This window comes from Callorhinchus milii, unplaced genomic scaffold (assembly GCF_018977255.1).
Source record: "Callorhinchus milii isolate IMCB2004 unplaced genomic scaffold, IMCB_Cmil_1.0 Scaffold24, whole genome shotgun sequence".
In the NCBI taxonomy this organism is placed as follows: domain Eukaryota; kingdom Metazoa; phylum Chordata; class Chondrichthyes; order Chimaeriformes; family Callorhinchidae; genus Callorhinchus; species Callorhinchus milii.
The window spans coordinates 7,648,402-7,675,638 of NW_024704765.1; the positions used below are offsets into that span (position 1 = coordinate 7,648,402).

The 27,237-nt window shown below is 44.8% G+C and overlaps 3 protein-coding genes across 5 annotated transcripts in view; 1 reads left to right on the forward strand and 2 right to left on the reverse strand.

Annotated features, from left to right (window-relative positions):
- The first annotated feature begins 1,434 nt into the window (after positions 1-1,434).
- On the forward strand, positions 1,435-11,734 carry ddx19a (DEAD-box helicase 19a). Its single transcript, XM_042343550.1, has 12 exons — positions 1,435-1,529; positions 2,608-2,689; positions 3,276-3,371; positions 4,024-4,159; positions 4,938-5,030; positions 5,125-5,227; positions 5,887-6,001; positions 6,866-7,043; positions 7,801-8,038; positions 8,500-8,662; positions 9,223-9,414; positions 9,627-11,734. The coding sequence occupies exons 1-12, from the start codon at positions 1,470-1,472 to the stop codon at positions 9,686-9,688; spliced, it is 1,518 nt and encodes a 505-aa protein (XP_042199484.1). The 5' UTR covers positions 1,435-1,469; the 3' UTR covers positions 9,689-11,734.
- A 65-nt stretch (positions 11,735-11,799) lies between these two features.
- Positions 11,800-18,577, reverse strand: ubxn10 (UBX domain protein 10). 2 transcript variants are annotated; one of them, XM_007902067.2, is made up of 2 exons: positions 18,391-18,577; positions 11,800-15,000 (listed from the first exon to the last, which is right to left on the reverse strand). In XM_007902067.2, exon 2 carries the CDS (start codon positions 14,982-14,984, stop codon positions 14,163-14,165), a length of 822 nt encoding a protein of 273 aa, XP_007900258.1. In that variant the 5' UTR covers positions 14,985-15,000; positions 18,391-18,577; the 3' UTR covers positions 11,800-14,162. The 2 variants fall into 2 exon arrangements, with proteins under 2 accessions (XP_007900258.1, XP_007900259.1); XM_007902068.2 differs by lacking the exon at positions 18,391-18,577 and adding an exon at positions 17,665-17,795.
- Positions 18,578-19,380: 803 nt separating this feature from the next.
- The window catches only part of acap3a (ArfGAP with coiled-coil, ankyrin repeat and PH domains 3a), an 81,873-nt gene continuing 74,016 nt past the window's right edge, over positions 19,381-27,237 (reverse strand). For both annotated transcript variants that reach the window (XM_042343622.1, XM_042343620.1), the window contains exons 24-25: positions 26,926-26,987; positions 19,381-21,002 (exon numbers count right to left, since the gene is read on the reverse strand). In XM_042343622.1, the coding sequence (XP_042199556.1) occupies positions 20,788-21,002; positions 26,926-26,987 (277 nt within the window). In that variant the 3' untranslated portion in view covers positions 19,381-20,787. The remainder of the gene's footprint in view (positions 21,003-26,925; positions 26,988-27,237) is intronic.

Consider the following 27,237-nt stretch of genomic DNA (forward strand, 5'->3'; position numbering starts at 1 on the left):
ACCATAAATAATTCAAAGGCTCCCACCCAATTCCTAAGAACTAAGCGACTATGATTCAGGATTGCGTTTCTTCTGAGAAATTCTGTTTCATTCCGTTTAAAATGATCACATTTTCACGAGTTTACTCACTGCCATCTGCCGTGACACTCTTTAACATATGTGACCTTTATATTTCAGGAAGACGAAGTCTTCAACCTCTTCGTTTGACTCCGGATCCTGACGAGATCTCCCTTCTTCATCTCGTACAGTTTACCTTACAAAATGCACAGTCACTGCACGTTACACTATATCCTACAGAAGGAGGCCATTCGGCTGTGCCGCTCTTTGAAAGAGCTATCCAATCAGTCCCACTCCCCCGCTCTTTCATCATAGCACTGCCAATTTTTCCTTGTTAAGTACCTATCCGATTCTCTTTTGAAAGTTGTTATTGAATCTGTTTTGCACCATGGGATTGGCCGATGGGATTAAATGGATCGCATCTCAGGCGGTATCTAACCTGCATGAGAGGCGCTGGATAGTAAGTTATTTGTTGCTCCTTCAAAGGGCAGCAAAGACTCTTCTTCTGTGCAGTAAATGTCTGTGGTTCTACAGGTGCAAGTTGTTGTTGCTGCTGCTGATGCTGCGGCAGTTAGCAGTGATTATCATCAGGACGAGGGGAACAATTAATAATAATAATAATCCTTGCATTTTGATACAGCGCTTTTCACCTCTTTGAGACGTCTCAAAGCGCTTCGCAGGTTATGCCGTTAAGTGTGGTGACTGTATGTTTGTGGGCGAAACGCGGCAGCCAATTGCGCCCGGCGGCGGGCGGCGGCGTCCCTCAACGTGAACGGTCGTGGTATTGGAAGTGACCAAGTCGGTACTTTATTTATTTATTTGATTTCTCGAGGGACTATTATCAGGCGTGAGCGAGCGCGCGGAGTGCGGGGGGGGGGGTGGGGGGGGGTGGGGGGGGACGTTTGCCCGAGGTCTCGCCCTTGACCTGACCGGCCGGGAATCGAACCGGCGAGGGGCTGCAACTGACCGGCGAGCTACGGCGGTGGGGGGGGGAGGTGGTGGTGGGGAACGTCTCAAAGCGCTTCGCCGAATGTACCGCCGAGCGTAGTGACTGTGCGTTTTGTTTTGCAAGCGGGGTTCACAGAGGCCGCGGACTGTATAGCAACAACAACAACAACAACAACGATAACAAGATTCCATTTATTGAGCGCCTTTCACGTCGGGAGGACGTCCCAGGCGCTGAAAGGGGCGTATAAAAAGGGGGGGGGACGAGGGGCTGCAAAGTATTTTTCTTCCTATCAGTGAGTGAGTTGGGGGGTGAAGGAGGAGTTGTGTGTGGGGTGGGGGGGGGGGGGAACCAAAATACAAGACCGGAACCAAAATCCGGCGCCTGGTGTTTGCGGGTCGGAGCCCATTGGGGAGCGGGACCGCGCCTGCGCACTCGCCGCCGCCGCCCTGAAGCCCGGGAGACGATGGCGACCGACTCGTGGGCTCTGGCTGTGGATCTGCAGGAGTCGTCGGCGGCCGAGTCGGTAAAGTAAAGTGACCGGCGTTGGGGGGGGGACCCGGAGAGACGGCCTCTCCCCTCTCCCCTCCTCTCGGGGCGCGGGGGGGAGTGGTTGTCCCCCCACCCACCGGTGGCGGCGGCGGCGGCGGCAGGGCCCGGCTTCCTCTGGGCCCCGCATCCTGGGCTTCCCCCCCCCCCTCCTCACGAGGCCTCTCTCTTTATTTTTTTAAATTAATTTTTAATATAACTTAAATCAGTCTATAAATGTATATATATAAATCTGTGACTGTTGTCGGTGTTGTTGTTGTTGTGGTTTGGATCCCGTCTGTCCGGTGGATTCGAAATGGACGTAAATATAACGACCACAATTTCGGCCACTGCGCCCCCCCCCCCCCCCCCGACTGCCTCCCCCCCCCACTCCCCTCCCAACCTCTGGAACTCCACCCCCCCCCCCCAGTCACTCCGCCTCAAGACCCTCCTCTTTGACTGTGCCATTGGCCATCCCTCCCCCCCCCCCCCTCCTCTCCCTTCTCCCCCGCCCCCCACCCCCCCCAGCTCGGGTCTGAAATGCTGTCACTGTCCAGCGCCTCGGGACGTCCTCCCCGACGTGAAAGGCGCTGTACAAGTATAATCTTCTTGTTGTTGTAAGAGGGTGAACGAAGGCGGAGTCGGACGTGTCTGTGTGTGTCTGGGGTGGGGGAGGGGGGGATTATGGAAGAATATTTAATCCCCCCGTTTACCTGCCCGTTTCTCCACACCTCAACAACAACAAGATTCCATTTATAAAGCGCCTTTCACGTCAGGAGGACGTCCCAAGGCGCTGCACAGTTGGGTCATGACCTCCTAATGTTCCTTTTGCTTTCCCGAGCGTCTCAGCTCTTAACGTACCCCGATCCGTTCGGCCGATACGGGCTTCAGACGCCGGAGAACTGGGTGAGGAAACGTTCCGCTCCCGTCACCTGCTGCGCTCGGGAAATCGCGATGCGGTGGATTGTGGCTTCGGACCTGTGGTGAAACGAGCTGCTGCTCCCCCAGAATCCACCCGTCACGGTTTCGACTCTTTACCACCAACCAAAGGTGACTCTTTGCTTTCTGTCTCGCAGCTGAGCTCCCTTTCCCTGAAGGAGGATCGAAATGGTGAAGCTAAAGAAGCTGCGGTCCCTTCGGAGACCCCACAAGCGCCAGGTCAGTCACCTCTCCCGGGGGATTCCGGGTTTGACTTTTAGCCCATTTGTGTAAGTTGTCCCATTCTGCAGATAAGTTCAGTTTCTAACCCGGTTGTTAGTTGACTGGCGGATCGCTTTTCCGGTGGTAATAAAACCAAAAAAAAATACTAATAATAATTTGGTCACTCAATCCACTACTGTTTGTGGGGACGCTGCTGTGAGCAATTGGCTGCCGCATTTCACCCACAAGATATGCGGTGAATTCACTTTACAGTGGATACGCTGTGAAGCGCTTTGAGACGTCTCGAAGACGGGATAAGGCGCGGTATCAAATGCAAGGATTATTATTATTGTTCTGTGGATAGCGTTGTGAACCGTGCTTATCAGAAACCTTAACAAGAACCCGCAGACAGAATGGTGACCGTGTTAACAGTGTTATCATTCAGGCCTATTGTGGATTGTTCGCTTGTAAAATTAGGGGATTTTCAATTCTAGTTTGCTATATAAAAAAAATTTACCAGTGAAGTCTGGCTCACGCTGCTTTTTTTTAAAAAAAAGTTTACATGAAACCATTTTGACTCAGAATTGCAATTTTTTTATTTTAGCACCTGTCAAATTGGATAAAACCGATAAACCAGAGAAGCTCGATAAACCTGACAAAGGTGGGGATGCTGTGGACAAGCAAGAAGATGACGATAAAGGTAACTATCATTCTGGGAATTGGGGCAGTACCCTGTGAAGATACTTTCCTTTGCCAAGGGGAAACACTTGAACCATGTTAGCATCTTACTAGCATACCACTTTTTCAGGCTATTTTGAATCTGTGTTTCTCATGTATTTATTGCTATAAGAAGGAAAGAAGAACTAGTTTTTATCTGGTGCCTTGTATGTCAAAACATCTCACAGGTATTGCAGTAATTACTGCCTGATAGTGATTTCTTTTGCAAGTAAATGCAGCAGCTGTTTTGTCCACACCAAAGTCTCACCAACAGCCATGAAGTAAATGACTGATTTTTGTCTGCCAGACACAAGCAGAGACTCGCTTCTTTTTGAATAGTCCAATGGGATCTTTAATGTCCACCTGTATAGGCAAGTGGGACCTTGGTTTAAAGTCTCACCCAATGGACCTTAGACAATGCAGAAAATGGTTTGTGAGCAGTTACTGTCTCAGTTGTGCTGCTGCGTTTGCCTTTTAATCAATCAATCTGATTCTGTGAAGCGCTGTATACATGTGAAGTTAGCTCTAGATTTCCTAAACTTGCAAAGAGTTAAGTTAAAAGTAACGAATAAATAAATTTTAGCTTTAGCCGATGTTCCCTGGGGATAACTTCTTTCTTGTTGCTGTTGTTGTAGAGGATAAAGCTGCCCAGTCGCTGTTGAATAAGTTGATCCGTAATAACCTGGTTCAGTCAACACATCAGGTTGAAGTGCTCCAGAGAGACCCGAATTCCCCTCTATACTCTGTGAAGTCTTTTGAGGAACTGCATTTGTAAGTTTCCGTGTCGCGTTGTGGTTGGAAATTTCTTTCTATGCTGTCGACTCCGGATAAACACAGTCAAGCCTGTTATTGTAACGTGCTAAGCCTCGCCATTCACATTTAGTGTTTAGATTTCACAGTCGACGTTTAACCTTTAAATGTGTCGTTATCAGTCATCGCGTCTGAATTTGTTCCAGTTCATGTTTCCAACGTTGGCCACCTCAGGTAATGGTTGCCAAAGCAAGCTGTTTGTTCAGTTCACAGTAACACCTTGTAAAATGGCATTTCACTTCATAGTTCAGAGTCAGATTAAACTGCAAAATTACAGATGAAAGGAAATACAGTATTTTCATTATTTTCAATCTCTCACAAATCACTATGTGTGTGTGTGTATAAAAGCTATGCTCCTGATATCAGGAAGGGCAACAGATTAAAGCCACATTGGCCGGGTGTGCTGAATATTCAATTCTGATACGCACCAGGACATTTCAGAAACGCTGACCTAAGACAAATGCCGGTTGTGCGTACTTAGTGCTGATAGTTGGCCGGCTGACAACAGCCTATTGTTGCAGGTTTAAAAGTTAAGGGCATTCTCTCTTAAATTGCCACCATTAGAAATCATTTGAAACTTGCAATCGTTTGAAAATATGGGAAACAAGATGATTCACAATTAGCCTGGGTGCCCCCTGGAATAAGGACGGAGTAAAATCGAGTAAATCATTTGGGACAGTTGAGTTGATTCCTGGCCAAAGCGATGGATAACCTGAGCTGATTTATTTCCAATTCGCAGGAAGCCAGAACTTCTGCAAGGAGTGTACGGAATGGGATTCAACAGACCCTCGAAGATCCAGGAGACCGCTTTGCCCATGATGTTGGCAGAACCGTAAGTTTAGTAGAGTCATTTGTTGTACAGAGTGTTGCGTGGCTATACTTTAGGCAAACGATATGACGCCTCGCGCTCTCTGTTGGTTTTGCAGCCCGCAGAATCTGATCGCTCAGTCACAGTCGGGGACCGGCAAGACAGCTGCCTTCGTCCTAGCCATGCTCAGCCGGGTGGATCCCTCGCAAAAGCACCCGCAGGTAAAGGACCACAGCTCTGCAACTCCGTCTGCTTGTGGGGAGGGGTGAGGGCGTAAGAGAGTTCCTTTCAGCTTTTGGAAGTGGCTTTTGTTCTTAAAAAAAGAAAAATCTAAACCTGAGCCTAACTTCTCGTGGGTCCTCTTTGAGAACAAGTAGCTTGGGTCCGTCCACAAGGGAAAGGATTTGATAAAGACCACTTAAACATTCTGGTTTCAGATTGGCAGGGAGAATATGGAGATAGAAGAGAAACCAGGGTTCCCTTATAATATAATCCTTGCATTTGATACAGTGCTTTTCACATCTTCTAAACGTCTCGAAGCGCTTCACAGAATATACGGTAAAGTGAATTGACTGTATATTTGTGGGCAAAACCTGGCAGCCAATTGCGCACAGCAGCGTCCCACAAACAGTCTTGATTGAAGTGACCAAATTATTTCTTTTGAGAGCCTTGGGGGATCGCAGTGACTCGCTGCACTGCATTTAAAATATTAAGAAACATTAGTCGTTTTTTTCCCTTCCTTCCTCCATCGCCTTAACCGTTAAAACGCTAACCTTTCACCTGGTTGTCTGTGACAAGAAGCTCTAACCAAGTGGTAATGTTGCACAAATTTCCCTGGCTCTCGCTTCACTGGATTAAAATTGTGACCATTTCTTTCCAGTGTTTATGCCTCTCTCCGACTTATGAGCTGGCTCTGCAGACAGGGCAGGTCATTGAGCTGATGGGGAAGCAGAGTCCCGATATCAAACTGGCGTACGCAGTACGGGGCAACAGACGTGAGTAGCGGCCGCGGCAGACGTGGAACTGGGTTTATAACGCATCTCGGCATAGCACTGGTCTGTAACACACAGGAAATGGCTTTACTCACAACCTGGCAGTGCTGACTGGCTCCCTTTTTTTTTTTTGCTTGCTTGCCTGCCCCATAATAACACTGGGGTCTTAAGTTTACGGACGCATTACGTTACTATTGGGTCAGCCTACATGAGGCTTTGCTGTGCGCAAATTGGTCGCTTACAAATAACGCTCACTGCACTCGATAGCGATCCTCCGGGAAGCGCTCTGGGATGGTTCAAAAATCGACGGGCGTCTCGGAACGGGAGGGTTATTATTAAGTGCCGAAAGCTGCAGCGGTGAAGCCGGGAGTGTCGTGCGCTTCAGAGGGGAAGTTGAGGACTGACTGCATTGGTTTGGATCTGGGCCGGGAAACACCGAGCCGGTGCTGCCTCCTGCTGGAGCGACGTCGAATGATTGGAAAATAAGTAGTTGTTCAAACCCAAGCCGGTGGAATGGGCGTGCACTGCTTCTTTTGTTTAATGTGCCGCCCCTGTTTATGTCCATTATTCTATTAAGTTGTTGCACCCTGTTCTTCAGCAATCCCTCTGTCCCCCACCCCCATCTCGCTTTATCCCAGCAAAAGTCTTGCGTGCTTCACACAGTGAGTTAATGCACTTTCACTCGCTCTGCCTTGTGCAGTTTAGTACAATGCATAATCCTTCTAATAATCCTTGCATTTGATTTAGCGCCTTATCACCCCCTCGAAGTCTCACTCGGTTTTTTGCTGTTCGTTTCGCCAACGTTTCTGATGGGGGGGCGGGGTGGGGGGGGGGGCCACAAAAAAAAAACCACGTTTCTCTTCACAGTCGAGAAGGGTCAGCGGATTTCAGAGCAGATTGTTATCGGCACTCCCGGCACGGTCATGGACTGGTGCACAAAGTTGCGCTTCATCGACACCAAGAACATCAAAGTGTTTGTCCTGGACGAGGCTGATGTCATGATTGCAACCCAAGGTCACCAAGACCAGAGCATTAGAATTCAAAGGTGAGTTGGCCATTGAGGGGGAGAGTGTACACAATACTCTCGATGTCTTTTGGTTGCCCTCTGACACTAGTCTGCTTGATCGGAGATCCCAACCTCACCGTTTGGACCCTCGCTCGCTGTCTCTTCCCTCATCCAGGCCGCTGCAGCTCCCACACTGTCTCCCCAGCTGAGCAAGCTCTCTTCCCAATTTTTTTAAAAAAATGTTTTGTATAAAAACTGTAAGCAGCTGTGGTGTATAGTGTCTCGCATTAAAATGCTCCACACCGAGAATTTTGAGGTCAATCGCAATGTGTACTATTGTGCTTCCCCCCACCCCCCCGGCTCAAGTATTTATTCAGTCGCTTCAATATGTCTTCTGCTTCAGCAGCTACTAGTGGTGAGGTGTGCCATAGTTCTATGCGTGTGTGAAAGAAAATAATTCTAGCTCCTACGTTAAACCTCAATTTAGGTCATATTTCTGGACAGTTTTCCGTGGGTACTAAAGTGTAAGTGGGTTAATGGTTTGGAATAACGTCCAGTGGTTACAGATGTGTCGGGAAAGCTTTCATTCAATCTCGACCGAGTTTATAACACCTTGGGATGTCCTCCCGACGTGAAAGTCGCTATACAAATGTAATTTGTTGCTGAGTTTGATCCCAGGTCTGTGTGTTGACTGACCTGCTGATTTCTGAGAACTTGTTGACGAAACATTTTTTTTAAAAAAGAAAAAGAATTTTGCTCCATGGGTAGCCGTTTTACAGTTTGTTTCCATTTGCAGATCGCTACCGCCTGGCTGCCAGATGCTGCTGTTCTCGGCTACGTTCGAAGAGTCCGTGTGGAAATTTGCCCAGAAGGTTGTCCCCGAACACAACCTTATTAAGCTGAAGCGCGAGGAGGAGACATTGGACACCATTAAGCAGTATTATGTCCTGTGTAACAACAAGGAGGAGAAATACCAGGCTCTTTGCAACATCTATGGAGCCATTACCATTGCACAGGCCATGATCTTCTGTCACGTGAGTAATCTACTGTCTGACCAATCTTTACTGAATCTGACGTGTAGTTGCAGTCTTACTGGGAGGAGAGCTTGAGTTGCGGTCGTTCCGTGGAAGAGCTGGCTGAAGGCAGTGAATACTTATGCACCACACAGAGATTCGGATTGTTAAATTAGTTTACCTCCTGACCATATGCAACAGTCGGTTTTGGAACATGTCCCAAGAGTTGACAGCTTAACCTCTACAGCGAAGCTGACCCGCAAATAATTTTATGCGATGGGAGTTTGTGGGAACAGGAAAAGACCACTTTATCCCACAAAGTCCACTTCACAGGACAATTCCATGGCACTTCCCCTCCTCTAGCCCCGCTTCCTTGCTTTCTTCTCCTACATTTCTCCCAAGGACCTACCTTTCTCGAATCTCTTGTATATCCCCAATTATCTTCATGGTGTTTTTTTAATTGCCGTTCGTTCCCCTTGCAGACCCGTAAGACTGCTGGTTGGTTGGCAGCGGAACTGTCCAAGGAGGGACACCAGGTGGCGCTTCTCAGTGGCGAGATGATGGTTGAACAGCGAGCTGCTGTGATCCAGCGCTTCCGAGAGGGCAAGGAGAAAGTGCTGGTGACAACCAATGTCTGTGCGAGAGGTGGGTTAAGTAACGTCGCTTGTGCAGAACCTGAGATTTTCTCTTGTTTTTTTTAAAAAAACATGTAATCTAGACAGAATGGTATTAAGTGTTAGACCTACTGTCGTTTGGTTTTCAACGGCGCTCTAAAGATACTGGATTAATTTTCAAATGATCTTTCAAATGATATTTCCACTTGTTTGCAATCCATATCAATCAGAGAACCTCAATCAGAGATATTCATTTTTAACTCATTCTCCTCCGGATCTTTAGATTGTTTAAGATGATCTCGATCGATTTATGGCCCCGTTACCAGTCGCCACTGAGTGCTTTCACGCCACACGTACCTTCCGACGACCGCCCAGGGCTTGAGGTTGCTGGCTTTGTATAGCTAAAAATGCATGGATCCTCCAGAGCCTGGGTTAACCTAACATGGTCCTCACCCGGTGTAAGCAATTTCTCTTATGGTGAAGAGAAATTCTGGTGCTGGAAATTCATTTTTTTTTAATGACTTGACTAAGGGATAAACAGATTCTGTTGCGAAGCTTGATGTGATATTTTTCGCTTTCGTTTCAAACCAGGTATTGACGTTGAGCAAGTGTCCGTGGTCATCAACTTTGACCTTCCCGTGGATAAAGACGGCAACCCAGACTGTGAGACGTATCTGCACCGGATTGGTCGGACGGGCCGTTTTGGCAAGCGGGGACTGGCTATTAACATGGTGGAAAGCAAACACAGCATGAACATCCTCAACCGAATCCAGGACCACTTCAGTAATGCCATTTAGTCTTCAAAGCCGCCTGACGCGTTGACTTGTTGCAAAATGCGGGAAAATAAGCTGCAATTTGTCATAAGAAATCTGCCACGAAATGAACTGGGCTTTGTAGTGTGGGGAGGAAGGTCCCATGTTAAGTCTCCAATCTAATGTACGTGATGAGCATTTACTTTTCAGTGGAGTGAGCTAATGTTTTCTGTTTCCTTTCAGACAAGAAAGTAGAAAAGCTCGATACAGATGACCTTGACGAGATTGAGAAGATCACCAATTGAGAACCCGAACCAGTTTGAAACCTTTTTCAACCCTGTGAGATACACTCTGTCTGCTGCAAATTGGACTTTTGGACTGGGATTCCAATTGGTTTATTCTGCAGCCAATCTTTTGAGAATAGACTGACTGAATCAAATTATATTCGGTTTACCTCATTTAAAACTTTGCAGTTGGGCTGTAACATTTTGTATTTTTTTCCTCCAAGGAGTGAATAATAAAATTAAAACAAAGTCAGGAAAATGTTTACACTTGAAAACATTCAAACATATTTTTAAAAAGTTTGTCTTAGTTATTAGCCTTAACGAGAAGCCAGAAGTACTGATTGAATATTCAGGTTTGAATTTTAATTGCCAAAAGACTAGGGGTAAATGATGCAGGGTCTTTTTTTTTAAGTATTAAAAAAATCTGAGCAGGAAAGATTTCGGGGTTAATAGTGTCAACTAGGGACTTAGAAGATTCAAATCTGCTGTGAGATGGAATGGTTACTGAAAGCTGTTAGCGCAAGGTTAAAAACAATAACAAAAAAATCACACTTGTTTAGTTGTATGAATCAGAGTACTATTTGCCTGTTGTGGTACTTCTGTCACTCACCTAGAGCTAGTTGTGTGGAGAATAAGCTAAGCTTACTTTGGCGTATCACGTATGCATGATTTTATTCCTAGCTAGTTTACGTCTGGACATAAGGAAGTTCATTTTTATCTGGTTGCTCTGGCCGCCCTAGCCTTTTGAGGTGCAGTTCAGTAATAGGTACCTTCCGGCCTATCGTTTTCAGCATTGTTAAAAAGGAGACTGACTGAAATGCTGCACGACAAGCAAAATATCCCACCTTGAAACAATCCTGTTCTGTATCCAAGTCACTTTAAGGATGGAGCAGTAGATTAAAAAAAAAGTTAGAGTATCCCAAGCAGTTTAACCACAACCAAGTAGTATTGCCAGTCAGCTAAGAAACTTAAAACCTCAGTGTGCTGTCAGCTGACGATCTAACACACGTGAAAACACATCAGCATGCTTAAGAGTCTCCAAACCAAAACCTTACACTATCTGTGTTGTTCACCCGTTTATTTAAAGCACCTTTGTTTAACAAGTAGTTGACATTCCTTTGAAATGCGTTGATATGCTCAGCAGTGTTAAGCCATTCCACAAAACTGAATGTATTCCTTTAAAATGTGGATTGTGAGAAAAATAATGTTTTTGTTTCTTACCTGAAACCCGGCAACCAGATGGAATAATTTTCTTGTGAAAGTGATTTTTTTTTTTCTTTTCTATCCTTTCTGTTCCTTTCCCCCGTCTGCCCATTCAATGGCTGCTTCAGGTATCTACTTGCAGTGTGTCGACTTTGCCACAGAAAACATTTTCTTTTGAATTCGAGGAACAAGTATTTTACAATTCTGCTTCAAAAAAAGGAATTCCTAAATTGGCAAAAAGAAAATGAGGAAGGATATTTGTGGCTTACTTGTCAGACACGTTCGAGGTAGACTGGAAGCCATTTGACGATTCAAACCATTATTGACCTGTTACAACAATTTTAAAAAAGCGATGTCTCTTAGTGGAAAATGCATGTTCTTAAACAAAATATTGGCTGTGGAAATTCTGTTCAAAGCAAAACAAAAAAAGACAGGAACAAAGCAAACTTTTACCAAGTAAAAAAAATTGAAGCCAATTTGAGGCTGTTCCTTGAAATTTTAGGAACATTTCACAAAAAATGCCCTGTACTCAGATATTTGTATAAAAAAAAACTTTACCTTGAAAACGACTTGTGCAGCTTCAATGACTGTGTATTGAATTTTGTACTATGGGGTGTATGCATTTGTACGCAGTGCATTTTTGGTTGTGAATTGGACTGTGATCTGAACTATTTAAGCTGAGGAAATGAATGAGTGCTTCAAGTGTCACGAATAAATTGATTTGAAATGCTTAATTTTACAAAGTATACAAGGCCTGTTTGCAGCTGTTACTATAGAGGTAACTTTACACTGCCATTGCTATGGGTTTACTTATTCTCATGTACTTCTAAATAGAATAAAGAGAATACCTCAAATGTTCTGTAACTTTTTCAAAAAATGTTATGAATTTGTGGCACGTTACCTGCTTTAACTTCGTAAACTGTTCGTAAAATTACTTTTAACTCATCCTTTGCTCACCAAGATAGATAGGTCTTGCAGTAGTTTATAAGGTTTTCTGTGAATTTGTGTAAGTTAACACAATTCGGAATAAGATACAGAGAAATTGATTTGTTCAGCTTTGGTCATTTTTTTTGTGTGGCATAAGTTTCTCCCTCAAACCCCTATCACAGGCAGGGAGAAAGTTTTCTTAAGTTTTTATATTTGTTGATATCAGTTTAAATTTGTTTCACATATTCATAATTTTCCTTTAATCTTTTTGTAAAGCAAGAGCAAGGTTTTGGGGAAGATCTTCTCAGCTGTTGTGTTGAGCTATAGCTGTGAGAAGTCCCAATGTATGAAAGAATCTTGTCTATGAGAGGTTGCTGTAATCACTGAGAATGCTGTAGATTTCAGGAGTGTGAGAAACTGGCTCTCATAAGCCTCGAGTGTAACAATAATCCCTATATTTGATTAAATGCCTCTCGTGACAGGAGGACGCCTTAAAGCGCTTCAAAGGATACTACTGTAAAGTGCAGTGACTGTCCCATAATGGAGTGAATGACCATTATATGAGTAAATGAGGAGAGCTTGGGTTTCAGATTTGCTGAAGAACATCAATCGACCTTTATGACAGGAGGGACAGTCCTGTTGGAAACTGCCAGCTGTGTCTTCTCCAAGTTTCTAGAGAGAGAGAGAAAAAAAAGGAGAGAAACTCGCTTTCAGGCCTCCACCTTTTTTCCATGAAGATTGGAAAAAAATATTAAACAAAGACCCAAATCTGAAATTGTCATTTAATTTATTGTGTTCTTATACAGTGAATTTTAAAAGGTAAGACAAAAACATTAACTTGAGTGTTATAATGGGAATTATTGAAACCACAAATTGCGTTACTATTATACCATAGGTGATTAGACCTGCACCTTTATGTAACTGGTGCATTTATTTAAAGTGCACTTTTGAATCCTCCAATATTTTCTATACATAAAAAACAAATTATTGGAATAGATCTAACACCAATCAGCTGCATCCCCAAATTCCCAGCGGGTTTATTAAACACAGTGCAAGCATTAAGCAAATGCATAAATGGAGCAGGATTAAACATAAAACAAGCAATCTGAAAATAAGGCAATTGTAGCAGATGCAGATGAAATAAGTTAGCAAGATGAGGAAAAGGTTAGAGCAATGATGCAAATTTAGATGATGAAAGTAAGAACCAACACAGGTTTATCGACGTACATACTGGCAAAGTGGGAGAAGCAATAATTCTGTTTTGGCTCGAGGTGCTTTAATATTTTTTTAAAAATAATTAAACCCAAAAGGCTATATTTCAGAAAACAAAATCTAACAAAGCCTTAACATTGTTTGCGTGTAAAACACACCATGTGGGATACGACTTAGTTTCACTTTGCCAATAGTTGCTCAGTATTTTATCTGCGGTGCCCGAAACGATCAGAGCTGGAGATGTTTTGATTTCAGTACAACTCTTAATTCTTACTGTACTCACCTGGTGAGTAACAAGATTTAAAATAAAGTTTCAAAGGCACAAGGAAACAGCAAAATTCAAATTTAACATTAAATTTGCAGTGCAGAGTGAGTTCCTCCATGTGAAGAAAACATACATACATACTTTAAAATCAGCGAGCTAGTGAGCTTTTGTTTTCTACAATGCTTCACACCAGCCAGGTTGGTAACTTCCTCATCCTAGCTACTGGCTATTCATGAACCTTGCCTTAAAACACCTGCTTTATAATTCTTACACCAGCATTCAGTTGAATACTTGGGGCCAAATGCTGGAGAGAAAGTATCGTTTTTACTAGATCACAGACTATTTTCCGGACCTGACCATTTGGAACTGATTCTCTCAGTAAAGAAATATACTCAATCCACACAAGAAAAGTGTATGAAAACAATAAAGACTGCAGTGCAGCAAAACAAAGGCACTCTGCATCATTAATATAGGTGATTATGAGGCTCCTCTACCGTGCCGATAATTATAAATAAAGGAGAAAGCAATGGAGATTAAGAACACATCATTTCTTGAATTTCACCCTATATTAAAAATCCCCTGTATCAACTGGAGTTATAAACAGAGCTTTATTTTTAACATTCGCTTGTATTAATTCAACCGTTATGTACTCTACACCCACGGTACCTGTTATTAGAGGCATCTTGTCCAGAAGTTCTTAAAAGGAATACAAAACTCAAATGCTGCCCTCTCACTGTGTTGTAGCTGCATTACATACATTCTCTTTATAACAAGAACAACAAAGGCCATTCAGTTCATCTAACTTGCCTCAGCATTTGGGTCTGCATCTTTGCTGAATAATGAAAACTAGAATTTGGGAAAAAGAATAGACTTCATTCGCTTGAAGGATTAATCCCCATCTTCTTGTAAAATGCAAAGAACTGATTTATTCTGAATGCCACACTCCTCCAGGGTCTTTGATAAGTCCAGAAAACTTCTTCTAGGTATATCCATCGTTTCAACAATACATTTTCTGTACTTGGTGTTGTTCCTGCATTCGGCCACTGACAGTACTGTTTGCAGCGTGTCTGAAGGCCTGAAGCAGCGTTCAAACCTCTGGCCCGTGGGAGATTTCACTGCGAGGTGTAGTTTTGGCTCCGATCCTAAGGGTTCATCAGGTAGAGAGGGTGCCTCGCACTGGGACAGCTGTGTTTTGCTGGTCGCAGCATTAGATTTGCAGAGTGGCTGTTTCTTTTCCCTGTAGAGGGATATTGTTTCTTCCCGATCTGGGTGCAGGTTAAGTTTACTGGTTTGTTGTAAAATACTTTTTACTTCGGGGTGCCTGGGTTCCCTCCTGCCAATGGATGGGAGCACCCTGTACCTATTTAGAGATGAAGAGGGCCGAGATGGAACCTGATGGAAAAGTTCTGGGACCTCCTCTTTAGTTGCTCGACTTGTTCGGACTGGTGGGTACGATGCTGGGAGAAGCGGGGGTGCAGGAGGACTGCTGCTCAGCTCACAGAAAGGAGGTGACACTGGGTTGGAATACAAGCACGCTTCCGTCTTTTGAGCATAGCTTGAGGTGGGACGACTGCGACCTTTGGCAGATTTTGGCCTCGGGAGGCTCATGGTACCCCTGCTTGGCTCTATTATGGAATGTACAGGGGAATCAAAGGAAGAAATGCTTTTTGAGCCTGAGGGTGGCCTGTTTGTAGGTTGTGCTGTCGCCATTTCATTCTCTCAGGATCTGAAATAAAGAAAAGATGGTTCACGAAATGTACTTTATACTCTGCGGTGCATGTTAATAGTCAGACAACCTCCCCAAAATAAATAGGAAGAAAGATCTCTACTGTACATTACTTAGCAGGAGCTCCATGAACTTGCTTATTTGAAGATAAATAGTACTGTATTTTTTTATAAATTCCTTCCCTCTGTTTTTGAATAGAGTCACAGGATCTTTAACGTCCAGCTGAACAGGCAGACAGGGCCTCGGTTTAACATATGATCTAAAGGACATCCCCTCTGACAATGCAACACCTGCCAGTGTCACCTTAGATTTGTGATTCCAAGACCCGAGGCGGGACTTGAACCCACAACCTTCTGACTCAGAGACAAGAGCACTACATACTTGGTTTACACACTTGATTTAAATTGTACATTTTTCTCACGTCCTTATTTACAGGAGTATACAATGACACATTGATTCTGTTCGCAGATGAACAAAATGTAGTGAACAGTATTCTGCATGGAGCGAATCACTTTTGCTTTCCCGCTTCCAATGTGTGGCTATAATTTTGAATTGTGCAGACAAGAACAATGTTTAAGCACATCATAGCACTGCTGAACGTAATGTGACTTTGCAATTGCATATTTGGAAGGCATTATTGGAGATTTCCCCACCTTAATCCTTTACTACCTCCAACGGTAGAACATTAGAATTTATCGTTCTATTGATGTGCCATTAAGGGCATTAGTGCAATTTAGACCTGATCAATATAAACTATTGGCCAGCAGTCAAACCAGTGAGCTGAACTGCTGGTGCGGCTGACCTTTAAGACAGCTCTGATCTGCCGATAGTTACAGCATGTCCATGCATGCCCTGGCAGGAGGAATTCTAGCAGACAACAGAGAGAAGAATGGATAATAATCACACTAAACTATACACTAAACCAACAATGCAAACAACCTAAACTAAATATGCTTTAGTGACAGGGTAATAATAACTTTTTCTTTTTAAGTACTTCCGACCTTTAACTTGCTGTTATCAGTAAAAAGTGTATAAGTTCCAAATCTATTTTTTATATACATAACAAGCGTTTTGGGAGGGAGCATAAATGACAGAGTGCTGTTATCAAAGAGCTTGGACATTTTGGCAAGGTAACAATACGCTTAAAGACATGTGTATAATTAAGCATTTGTTATGCCACCCAATTGCATGCCAATACGTGAGGCCAAATTAAGTCACTCACAGCGCCTGGTAATCTGGAAAATAGAATAACCTTCATACTTGCCCCCGAGTCCCAAAGTTTTCTGGAAATGACAATAGAATATTTAAATAGCAATCCATCATAATCTGAAAGCAGGTATTCTGGAGCGTGTACTGGTGCTTTATAAAGATGCATGTCACACACTGTAGACAAATGTGCAGATATCAGGTATTCTATTGCAGTCAATCCATCTGATTAATTTCCGGGGTGACATTTTCTTGGTGGTACCTAGAAATCACTCTGTAATCTGTGGATTGTCTCTAATACTGCTTATCCATTCAACTAGTTCTTTTTCCGATTGCTTTGTTGAACTTTTTACTGTGAAATCAATTGACAGAAAGAATTTTCCCCTGAAAGGAAAACAACACAAGGGAGAACTGAAAAGAACGACAGGGCAATTGGGCAATGCACAACTCTCTTATGCTCTCATCCAGTTCAACATCTTACTTCAATTGGGAGATTACCACGAGTGATGGTCCCATGAGCTAACGATAACGGCTGCTTTTCTTCGTTTTGTTCCAAGCACACAATTCATCAATAGTTCCCAGTAATTTATGACATAATTCACCACAGAACCTTCTGCATGATAGCGTATCTGTATAAACACGCATTACATTTATATCATTTATAATACTAACCGTTACAAGTTGGTGCAAAGCTGGGCTATTTATTCACTCCGTCCCATTGTTCCAAATGGCAAACAGAACAGTCTGAACTGCGAATGCGCTTATTTTACATTCTTCTGTCACCAATGATCGATGACATTTTGCTTAATGTTGCACTACATCACAATAATGCATCAAAGTGACTTTTTTTTTAATATTCCATTTGCTAATTAAGAACCTTTTCACTGCCTCCAGATAAGGGCCACGGAGATCTCCAAGGTAGCTAATGACCAAAAGATATTCTTACATATAAATCAAGCCACGAAAGCACTAACAAGCACTAACTTTAGATCTTACATCCGTTGACGTGAGAAAAGGTAGATAAGCAGAATCTCCTCTTCGCTCAAATTATTTAATTCCACCCCCCCCCCACCCCACTCCAATTCAACCCAGATAATATTCTTTTGGTCACCCAGGTGTCTGACACATGCAAACCCATCACCGTGCTCAAAAGCATAATTGAAACCGAACACGAGTTCCTTGCAAAACTACCGCCACATGGTACTTTTCGTCCACAAATCTACAGTCAACTCACTCTCAGTGTGTCCCGCGAAGCGCTTTGAGATGTCTCGAAGACGCGATGAGGCGTCGTATCAAATGAGAGGCTCATTGCTATTATCATTACTATTACATGGAAATTCCCGCGCATTGGAATGGATAAGTGCGCAAATAGGACCAACCCCCCCCCCCCACCCACTTGCCCACCGCCACCCCCCCCCCCGACCCGGCTCGGAGTCGTGCTCCGCCACTGACGCTAACCTGGGTGAGGGGCGCCATATAAATGCAAATTGCTGTCGCCGTCGTCATCGTTGAAGGGGATCGCTCCGGAGGAGGCCAGAATGGGTACGATGAGATGGGATGAGATGGGATGAGATGGGATGAGATGAGATGAGATGAAATGGGATGAGATGGGATGAAATGGGATGAGATGGGATGAAATGGGATGGGATGAATTGGGATGGGATAAGATGAAATGGGATGGAATGAAATGGGATGGGAGGATATGGGATGAAATGGGATGAAATGGGATGAAATGGGATGAAATGGGATGGGAGGAAATGGGATGAGATGGGATGAAATGGGATGAGATGAGCCGGACGGCTGCCTTCTGTACCCTTAAGCCTCTCCGGCCCTTATGGCTGTGTGGTCAGCCCGAGGCCTGGAGGAGGCGCTGGTGATCACAAACTCCTCCATTGGGACCATGGCTTGAAGCGGGCACTGATGGGTCACACACACACACACCGCAACCTAACGTGCTGCCGGCGCGGGCACCGCCCACTCCCCGCTCCTTTCCGAGCTGCCATTGGTCGGACCGAACGCCAATCATTCAGTCCGACCAATCAAATCAACCAACCAGGAGCCGTCTCCCCATCGCCCCGCCCCTTGCCTCGCGCCCAGCAAGTTAGATGGGCTGTGCATGCGCATGCGCCTGGGTCCCTAACGGCCCTGCCGCGGCCCTGTCGTCGTTGTTGTTTGCGGACTCACCGATTCCAACGGCGATATTCTCCGGGAGAGCGGGCGGACGGGCGGAGCGAAGGTGTGAGGAACCCGGTCCGTTTAAGCCCTTAAATAACCACCCTCCTCCTCGTCCTCGACTCTCGCCTCCGACACCTGCGCAATACACCGCCGGCGCCGTCCCCGCCGACCTTCTTTTCAACAGTCTCGTCGTTCCCACGGCAACGTACGCACGGCGCGTACGCACGCAGGGCACGCACGCCAGGGCACGCTCGCCAGGGCACGCCAGGCAAGGCGCCGCCCACCTCACGTGACCCAACCTCTCACGTGACCCGTCACTTGGGCAGTGTGTGTGAGGGAGGGGGGGGGGAGAGAGCTGCGCATGCGCGGCTCAGATTTGTCCCCCCATGTAAAAAGTTTGTGAAGAGTTTTTTTGGTTTTTTTTTCTATATATGATGTTATATTCTATTAAATGTCACATCTCCCAGACACGCCCTGTCACCCGCTTCCCCCCCCCCAGCACCACCCACCCCACCCCACTCCATATTTGTGGCGTCCTGTAGCTCAGTGGTTAGAGCACTCGCTTTGCAAGTGAGAGACCTGAGTTCAATTCCAGACGGGGCCAAACCTTGGGCAAGTTTCCTTACTCCACACAGAGCCCTAATAATAATCCCTCCAAAACCACAAACAATAATAAATTGGTCAGTTTCAATCTACGACTGTTTGTGGGACATTGCTGTGCGCAATTGGCTGCCGCGTTCGCCCACAAATATACAGTCAATTCACTTGACAGTGTGTTCTGTGAAGCGCTTTGGGACGTCCTCCCGACGTGAAAAGCGCTATATCAAATGCAAGGATTATTATTATTATTATTATTGTGGGCGAACGCGGCAGCCGATTTGCGGCAATTTCACGGCCGCGGAGTTTGTGACCCGATTTGTTTTTTACACGCGCGCGGAAGTATTGTTTACACAACAAACAAAAAAAAAAAACCCACACAAACATCACTTTTGTACTTCAGAACGGGTCCATTTTATTATTATTATTATTATTATTAAAGAATATTTGTATGTCATTCTCTAAATACAAACAATATGATGTCCCTCCGGTTACATGGATCACTGATTGAAATAAAAAATATATACTTTGTTTCTTCATGACTGATATATTACTTGCTACTTGCTAAATTGCATATACATTATGTACAAAGGCTGTATATGTAAACTGTATAGATTATACCTGTATAATCTACACTTTCAGTCCTTAGTTATAATACATTATGAATGGACAATGTGATGCAGTCGATTATAGCAAATCAAATTGCGTGCTTTAAAAGAAACACCTTTCACAGCGAACTGTGCCTTTATATGCGTTTTTCTATGAATTGGCAATAAATAACGTGTTATTTCACAAAGAGCAAATGATCGGATGATTATTCTGTCAGAAAGAGCGCAAATTGTGCAGCAACGATTGCCAACAGTCGGGTGAATCTTTCTGGAAATTCAAATCATTACTTATTCCTTGTTAAGAAATCTGTTAAGAAATACCGCAAACTGAAACTGGTTGTGCAGGTTGATCCTGGGTGCACTTGGGATGAAATAATACCAACCTGGCTCTACATTTCTGAATGATAGAAGTATGAAATCAACAACGCTGTGTTCATCCATTATACACAGCTCAGTTTTTCTATCTCATTCATCCCGGCAGTAAATTAATCGATCAGTTGCCTTCAAAGGGTAGCCTGCACCTTCCCAACTTATTCCTATCACATATATGAGGACTTGCATTGTCCCGACCAGTCCTACTGGAAACATACCAGCGACTGGCATTAACATCTCCCATTCATAAAGATCCCCCGGCTTACTCCCCACCACCTTATGGCTGGGGAGCGATTACACGGGGTTAATGATCGTGGTACCAAATGTGTCTGAATTGAATTGAGTGGTCGCTAAGCTACAACCAAACGTGGAAGAAATTGCACTCCGCCGCACGTCTAACAGTATTGCACACGTCACCGAGGAGATGGGGGTCAATAGAGCAAACGAGAGTTTACATTCATGAGCTGAACACACAAGTCTACATAAGTGTGAACAGTGTAAAGCAGCCAGCATCTGGGTTTTGCACTAAAAATCTCGCCACAGTGGCAAAGTGGGAGACTGGAAAGGAGAAGTGTCGGGAATCCAGGATCCAATACAATACTAAATTACATTTGTACAGTGCCTTTCACGTCGGGAGGATGTCCCAAGGCCCTGGGACGTTGAGGCAGAACCTAGCTTCTTGTTGACCTACTTAGAAATTGGGAAGGAAGTGGGGTGGGGTAGGGGACAACGACTAAAACCACGTCAACTGTCGATTAGAGTCGACGACAATTAAGAGTCAGAGGTGGAAACCACCTCTCGGTCACGAGGCTCTCTGGCCATGATTCACTCAGCGGCCGCTCACTCTCCCTTCCTCAGAGCCTCTGGTGTTTGTCACCTGAACTGTTCCTGACGCTGGGGCAGAAGAGGCCCGCTGTGCAGGGGAACACCGCCTCGCCGTGCCGTACGAGTGGCTGAAGTGGAAACTTCTTCTGTTGAGTTTCTCTGGATTGTTGGACGCCATGTGGGAGAACTCCCTGAAGATGTCCAGGTACGTCTCGTCGCCTGCAACGGACAACACAGTCACACGTTATGGCGAAGGAATCTCCACCGCTATCTCCCTCCCTTCCTCCCTCTCTTCCTCCTATCTAAGCCCCAAAGGTCACACTCTTCGGTTCAGCTCTGGGGGCTGAAAAAAAACACCACTTTTACTAACGGAACCGGAAATTATACAATACGTTTCTGAGTTAGTTTCGAAACGCCATATTTTAATATCTTTGTTAAGGGCAAACTCTGTCACAATGGTTGCGCCCATGGATATCAAAGACGGACACTGCTGTTGTTGATCGCAAATTCATTCATTTCAACCGACCACTATATGGGGGGTGGTGGGGGGGGGGGTTGAGTAGGGAGCTGAGGAAATAGACGACACTAGGAAGTACCTTTTTACCCAGAGGGTTATTAACAGCTGGAACAGATTGCCAAGAAAGGATGGGAGAGGTCATCTATAAAGTGGCTTGATGCTGTGATTGGAGGACAGTAGGGTGGACATTCTGTTGGGATGAGATCAGAAGGGGCTGACGGGCTTTCTTCATCCAAAGTTATCCTGTGATCTTATGAATTAATAATAATAATACTTGCATTTGATATAACGCCTTATTGCACCCCTGTTGTGTTTGCTGCCACCTATGGGATGCAATATGTGTTGTCCGTGAGAGTAATAATATAATACTCCTCGCATTTGATTGATTATCACGTCGTTGAGACGTCTCAAAGCGCTTCACAGCGTATACTGTAAAGCGAATTGACTTGTGCATTTTGGGCGAAACAAGGCAGCCAATTGCGCGCAGCTGTGTCCCACAAACAGTCGTGGATTGAGTGGCCAAATTATTACCAGTGTATTAACAGGTCTGAGATTGCTAACGCTCCACAACTGAGGACTCACGAGGTACAACAGAGAGAGAGTGCGAGAGAGAGAGAAATAGAACCAGAGGAAAAGTTACTCTGCTCTGCTAATCTACACCTCCGGAAAGCTGACTCAAGGAATAACCATAACGTGTAGATGCGTAGGAAGAAGCAGTGATGGGTTATGCACAACTGGTGCTGCAGACTGACCGGTATCTGACAACAACTATCCGTTACTGAAATCTGAACAATTCAGCAATTTTTCTTTTAAAAAAAACTTTACTCAGAATATTAGTGACATAGAAATTACAAACACAGAGGGAGCTCACTTGACCATCTTGCCAATGCTGGGGATTGAATTTGTCCACTCTACTCACAGACCTCAGCCACTGCTTTCTCCCTAATCCCTAACCTTTATTATTATTTCCCTTTCCAATATTAATCCAATTCCATTTAAATGTCATTTAATGGTCCCATTCATTTAATGGACCCATTTAAATCATTGAAATGAATGGACAATTTAATAGCAAAGCATGCCATAATAACTGTCTGGATTTATTTATATCGTGCTCTTCCTGTCCCCCAAGAAAGAGTGCCCTGTTCTTCAATCATTGAAAAAATCCCTTTCGAAATTTATTGACGACAACAGCAGCTTGCATTTATGGAGCGCCCTTCACACAGGGCAGCGATGAGGGGCACTTGACATACAGAAAAGTATGTTGAATGCTGAATGCTGTTTGTATAATAACAATAATAATAATAATAATCCTTGCATTTTATACAATGCCTTATCAGGTCTTCTAGACGTCTCAAAGGGCTTCACAGAACATACTGTAAAGTGAATTGACTGTATATTTTTCTGGGCGAAATGATACTTTCAGATATGTCAAGGGCAGAATATGTAGAATTTCAAACTTCTACCCCTGGATTTACTTTCCCCTTTTGAACCACACGGAGGGAGGGAGTGAGGGAGATGGGATGTGGGGGGAAGAGAAGAGAGAAAGACACAGAATTAGAGGTTATTGTCTCAGCCACCAACAAACACGCAGAGGACAGGGATCTGGTAAGGGATTCGCCCCGGAGAGGTTTAACTCCCTGGTGGTCTGAAACGTGAGTGAGAATGGGTGAAAAGAAAGAGAAGACAGCACCCGTGAAGTTTAAGATCTCAAACAGAGTTTATTAACAGTATTTCAATAGACAATAAGAAAGCAGACACAAGCGTAAACAGTCAAAAGTGTAAATTGTACAAAGATATTTTGGATGCAGAATGCACCTGTCTGGTAACAATATTCAGTAACAGATTGTATAAGACAGAGAGAAAAAGCTAGCATGTCAAAAGCAGGCAGTGATAAGAGTTAAATCGCATTCAGCCTATGTACAGTGAGATTTCCAACCTACAAGCAGGTTTCTGTGCAGTATTACCCAAAAAAAATTCCCACAATAAACTTTTCACTTAAATTGCCAAGTTTGGTACTTCCTGCGTTAAACGGGTACCAGAGAAGAATCCAATAATTCCTTTAAATTCAGTCTACATTACAGACTCCGGGCAGGAAGTAACCAGCCTCTTTTATGCGCAGGATAAAACTCTTTCCAGCACTTTTCATTGCAATACGTGTCCTGGGAATTTTAAAGTTCCAAGTTATTTCTCAGGCAATGAGCTTAATGTATTGTCTGCCCTTTTCCGGGTGTCCATTCAGGGGTGTGTTCCTGATTTGCCAAGTGCAAAACGGTCTGAAACTGCAAATTGCCACTGAGACTTTGCCTCCCTCCCTGTCCGCCCAGTCCACGTTATGTTAGCATGTAAGACCTTTATGTCTCAAATCGTGAGCCTTTCTTAAAACTCAGCCTAAATCTGGAAGCCGGTTTCCATTTGGGAACTGCAGAAACCCTGAATTTTCCACAATTCCACAATTCCAACTGGATTTCCATGCCTCGGGAACACCTTGAGCACTACATTGGTTCCCGATGTAAAACTCTTCTCATTTGCAAGTGGTTTAGTCACTGATTCGGTTCACGAGAGACTCACAAGAGAGGTTCGAGGAAAGAAAAACCCTCTGATCTCACCCTTACTGAACCCCCAGCCTATCCACTGTCCTCTTCGACTGGACCTTCAGCATACTTTAAGAGTATCCAAACCAACCTGAGAATTCCCTGCATCCCACTTACACGTGGAAATCCCAGCGACAGATTGCTGGAATGGAATGGAATGTTCTCTCTCTCTCTCTCTCTCTCCCCCCCTGGAGGGACACATCCTGCTTACTTAATTCCGGAGAGTATTAGGCGCAGGTGGGCAAGAGCCAAGGCTTGGGGAACCCAGAGCGTGCGTCGGGGTAACTGCTGGAGTCTAACCAGCTAAAACGGCACATAGCTTGTCACTGTCTTTTCAATGCAGCAACGTAGGGTGGCGGTGGGGGAGAGGGGGTTATTTCCATGCAATGGGGACCTTTCTGTCCAGACACGCAGGAATGGTCCTTTTTTTTTTTGCATTGGCCTTTTTGCAAGGGTTAAGCGCAGCGTTTTAAAATGACATCAAAATCAGCTTGAGAAAGCTTGCTCCATGCGTGGGAAAAATCACGACGAGCTTGGGTGGGGCTTGGGTGCGGGAAGGAAGGGAGGAAGGAAGGAAGGGGATAATAAAGGGGGAGGAGAGGGGAGGACAGATTAAAACCTTAACCACAACAAAAATAGGAAAGCAATCATTTTTTTTTGTCCGGCAGCATGATTTTAAAACAGCGTTGTAAATTCCGTGCAAAGTGCTTCTGCGATGAAAAAAGCTTCGGGGCAATTTTCTCTCTTTTTTTTTGCACGTCCGCACACCGGGCGGGGAATGGGGGGGGGGGGGGGGGGGATTGGGGGGGAGTCAATCGATACAAAAAACGGAGCGTGTTGGTTTAAAAAAATACAGTCTATGCTGTTACAAACAAGAAGAAGAAAAAAGGTCACGGATTCTCAACAATAATACACAGCTTTTACTTGTATTCAATTTTCATTGCACTAAATCCTCTGAGCAAGTCATTATAAATAAAAACACTTCAACAATCAAACGACCGACAAGAAAGACCACAGCGATTTACATTTATATAGCGCTTCTCACGTCTGGGTGGTGGGGGGGGTAGAGGGTGGGGGCGAAGGAGGGGATATAAAGGGTGTGTGTGTGTGTGTGGGGGGGGGTGGGGGTGTGGGGGGTGTGGGAGGGGGAGTTTCAAAGCGCTTCACACCAAAACAACCCTTTAAGAGGCTTCAAAATGTGTTACGGAAACCAATACTGCAGATAAGAAAAGTGCACAGTTGATTTATACATATAATCTAATTCATATTCTATTCCGTTTTTTTAAATAAATTGTCCCAACCTGAACAAGAGTTCATTTTAATATTTACAGAACTTTTTTTCTTTACTACTTTGTTTCAGTATTCCACCCCCTTTCCCTCCCTCTCCACCCGCTCTAAACTCCCTCCCTCATCCCGACCCACCCACTGCCCACCCTATGCATCATTTTCAAGGAAATAAAACTTACAACTGGTATTGTTTCCCTTGAATAAATCACATCAACACACCTATAAACTGTACAAGCCCCGGGGAGGAGGGAGGTGGGGGGGTGGGGGGAAGTGGGGGCAGGCAGGGGGGGGCCAGGGGTCTCTGCCCTTCACATTTGCCCACAGTAGTAATCAGACTTCTAGCAAAAGACCTGTTGGCAACATTAATAAGCCAGATCCGTCTTTGCCACCAACACTGAACAGTGCGGATAAATAAATCGACCTCTCTAGCTGCTCGGTGGGCAGTTACCACTTGTGAGCACGGTATAAATTCCCCCTCCCAACCCCCCCCAAAAAAAACAATCTCACAGCTCAACAGCTTCTCTTCATCCCCCACCCCAACCCCCGCCCCCGTTTCTCAGATCATCTCGACTTATTAAAAAACGGAGTTTCCATATGTGATATAAAGCAAGAGTGGGTTCACTCGCTGCTCAGAGTGATTTCATAGATGCCCCCCACCCCCCACTTCGGCATTAATGGGGGGTGGGGGCGGGGGTCTAACTTGCCCTTTAATGACTGACTGAGCTGGTGGGTTGGGAGTCCCATGGGGTTAATATCAACCTTAAGAGCTGTCGATTAACTCTTTCAAAGTGCTTGAACAAAGTCTTTTTTGTGAGTAAGCTGTGTGGGGGTGGGTTAAGGGAAGAGGGGGGATCATTGAGAAACTAACTTGAGGAGAACACTGCATATTAGTGGGACGGGAGGGGGGGAGGAAGGTTGGCGGGCAAGGGTTAGGGCGGTGGCTAGGGGCTGAGGGACAACTCTCAATGTTAGAGAGGTCTCGATCGCAAAGGTAAACCACTCAGTAAATTATAATACAGGGTGACCGAAAAGTCATGATACCATTACAATGCCTTTAAAGAAACGACGAAGAAATAAAGTCACTATTATGAAATAAAATAAACGCTATTACGACTTGTTTGGTCACCCTGGATTTATATTATTTTTTTAAAAAACAAGACGACAAGTTTAAAAGCTGAACTCAGCAATTCTAAGATGACTTCATTTGCAAGTCAAGGCCCAAAGGGAGGTTTGGGACCATTTTTAGGTTAGATTTCCCAGGGCCTTCACTGTCTAATTAAAGGGAGGGATGACACAGGCCTTGAGCTCAGTGCATCTCCTCTGAGAGTTTGGAATGTTATTGAACCGTTATCTAGTCCCTTGTTTTTGGAGGAAGGGAAGTGATTGCTAAACATAGCAGTCAATGTGCTGTCTCGTTATGATGGGGTGAGGGGGGAAAGGCTTATCGAAAAGGTGTCTATTAGCGAGCGAGACAGTAACATAACCCACCTCCCCCACTGCCCCCCACCCCGCATCTGCCTCCCCCCTCCCAACCCCCACCCGCCCCCACCGTCTCTCTCCCACGTGGCCTCCGAAACGCCACCCGGGAGAGATGTAGTCACAGGCGGCCCAGAGATTAGCACTATGTCACCTGACACAGGTGGGAAGTTTTGGGACGTTTCCTAACAATCGTCTATCTTAAGACTGATGAACTCCTGAATGCACTTCCTGTACTGGAGCTCAGTGGGGCTGCTAGTGGGATAGTGACCTGGCTGTCCGAAGGGTCCCTCGGCCTCTCGCATCTCTTCGTTCATTCTTGCCAGTCGCAACCTGAGGGCAAAGAGACGGCCTCGATTAACACATCACTCAGCAAACTCCAACCAAGGCAGAAGCAGCGTAATAATAATAATAATAATATTGCCCGCCTTTGATAGAGCGCCTTATCGCATCTTCGAGATGTCTCAAAGCGCTTCACACAATATAAAGCAAATCGAATGTGTATTTTGTGGGCGAAACGCGGCAGCCAATTGCGCACAGCAGCGTCCCACAAACAGTCGTGGATTGAAAGACCAAATTATTT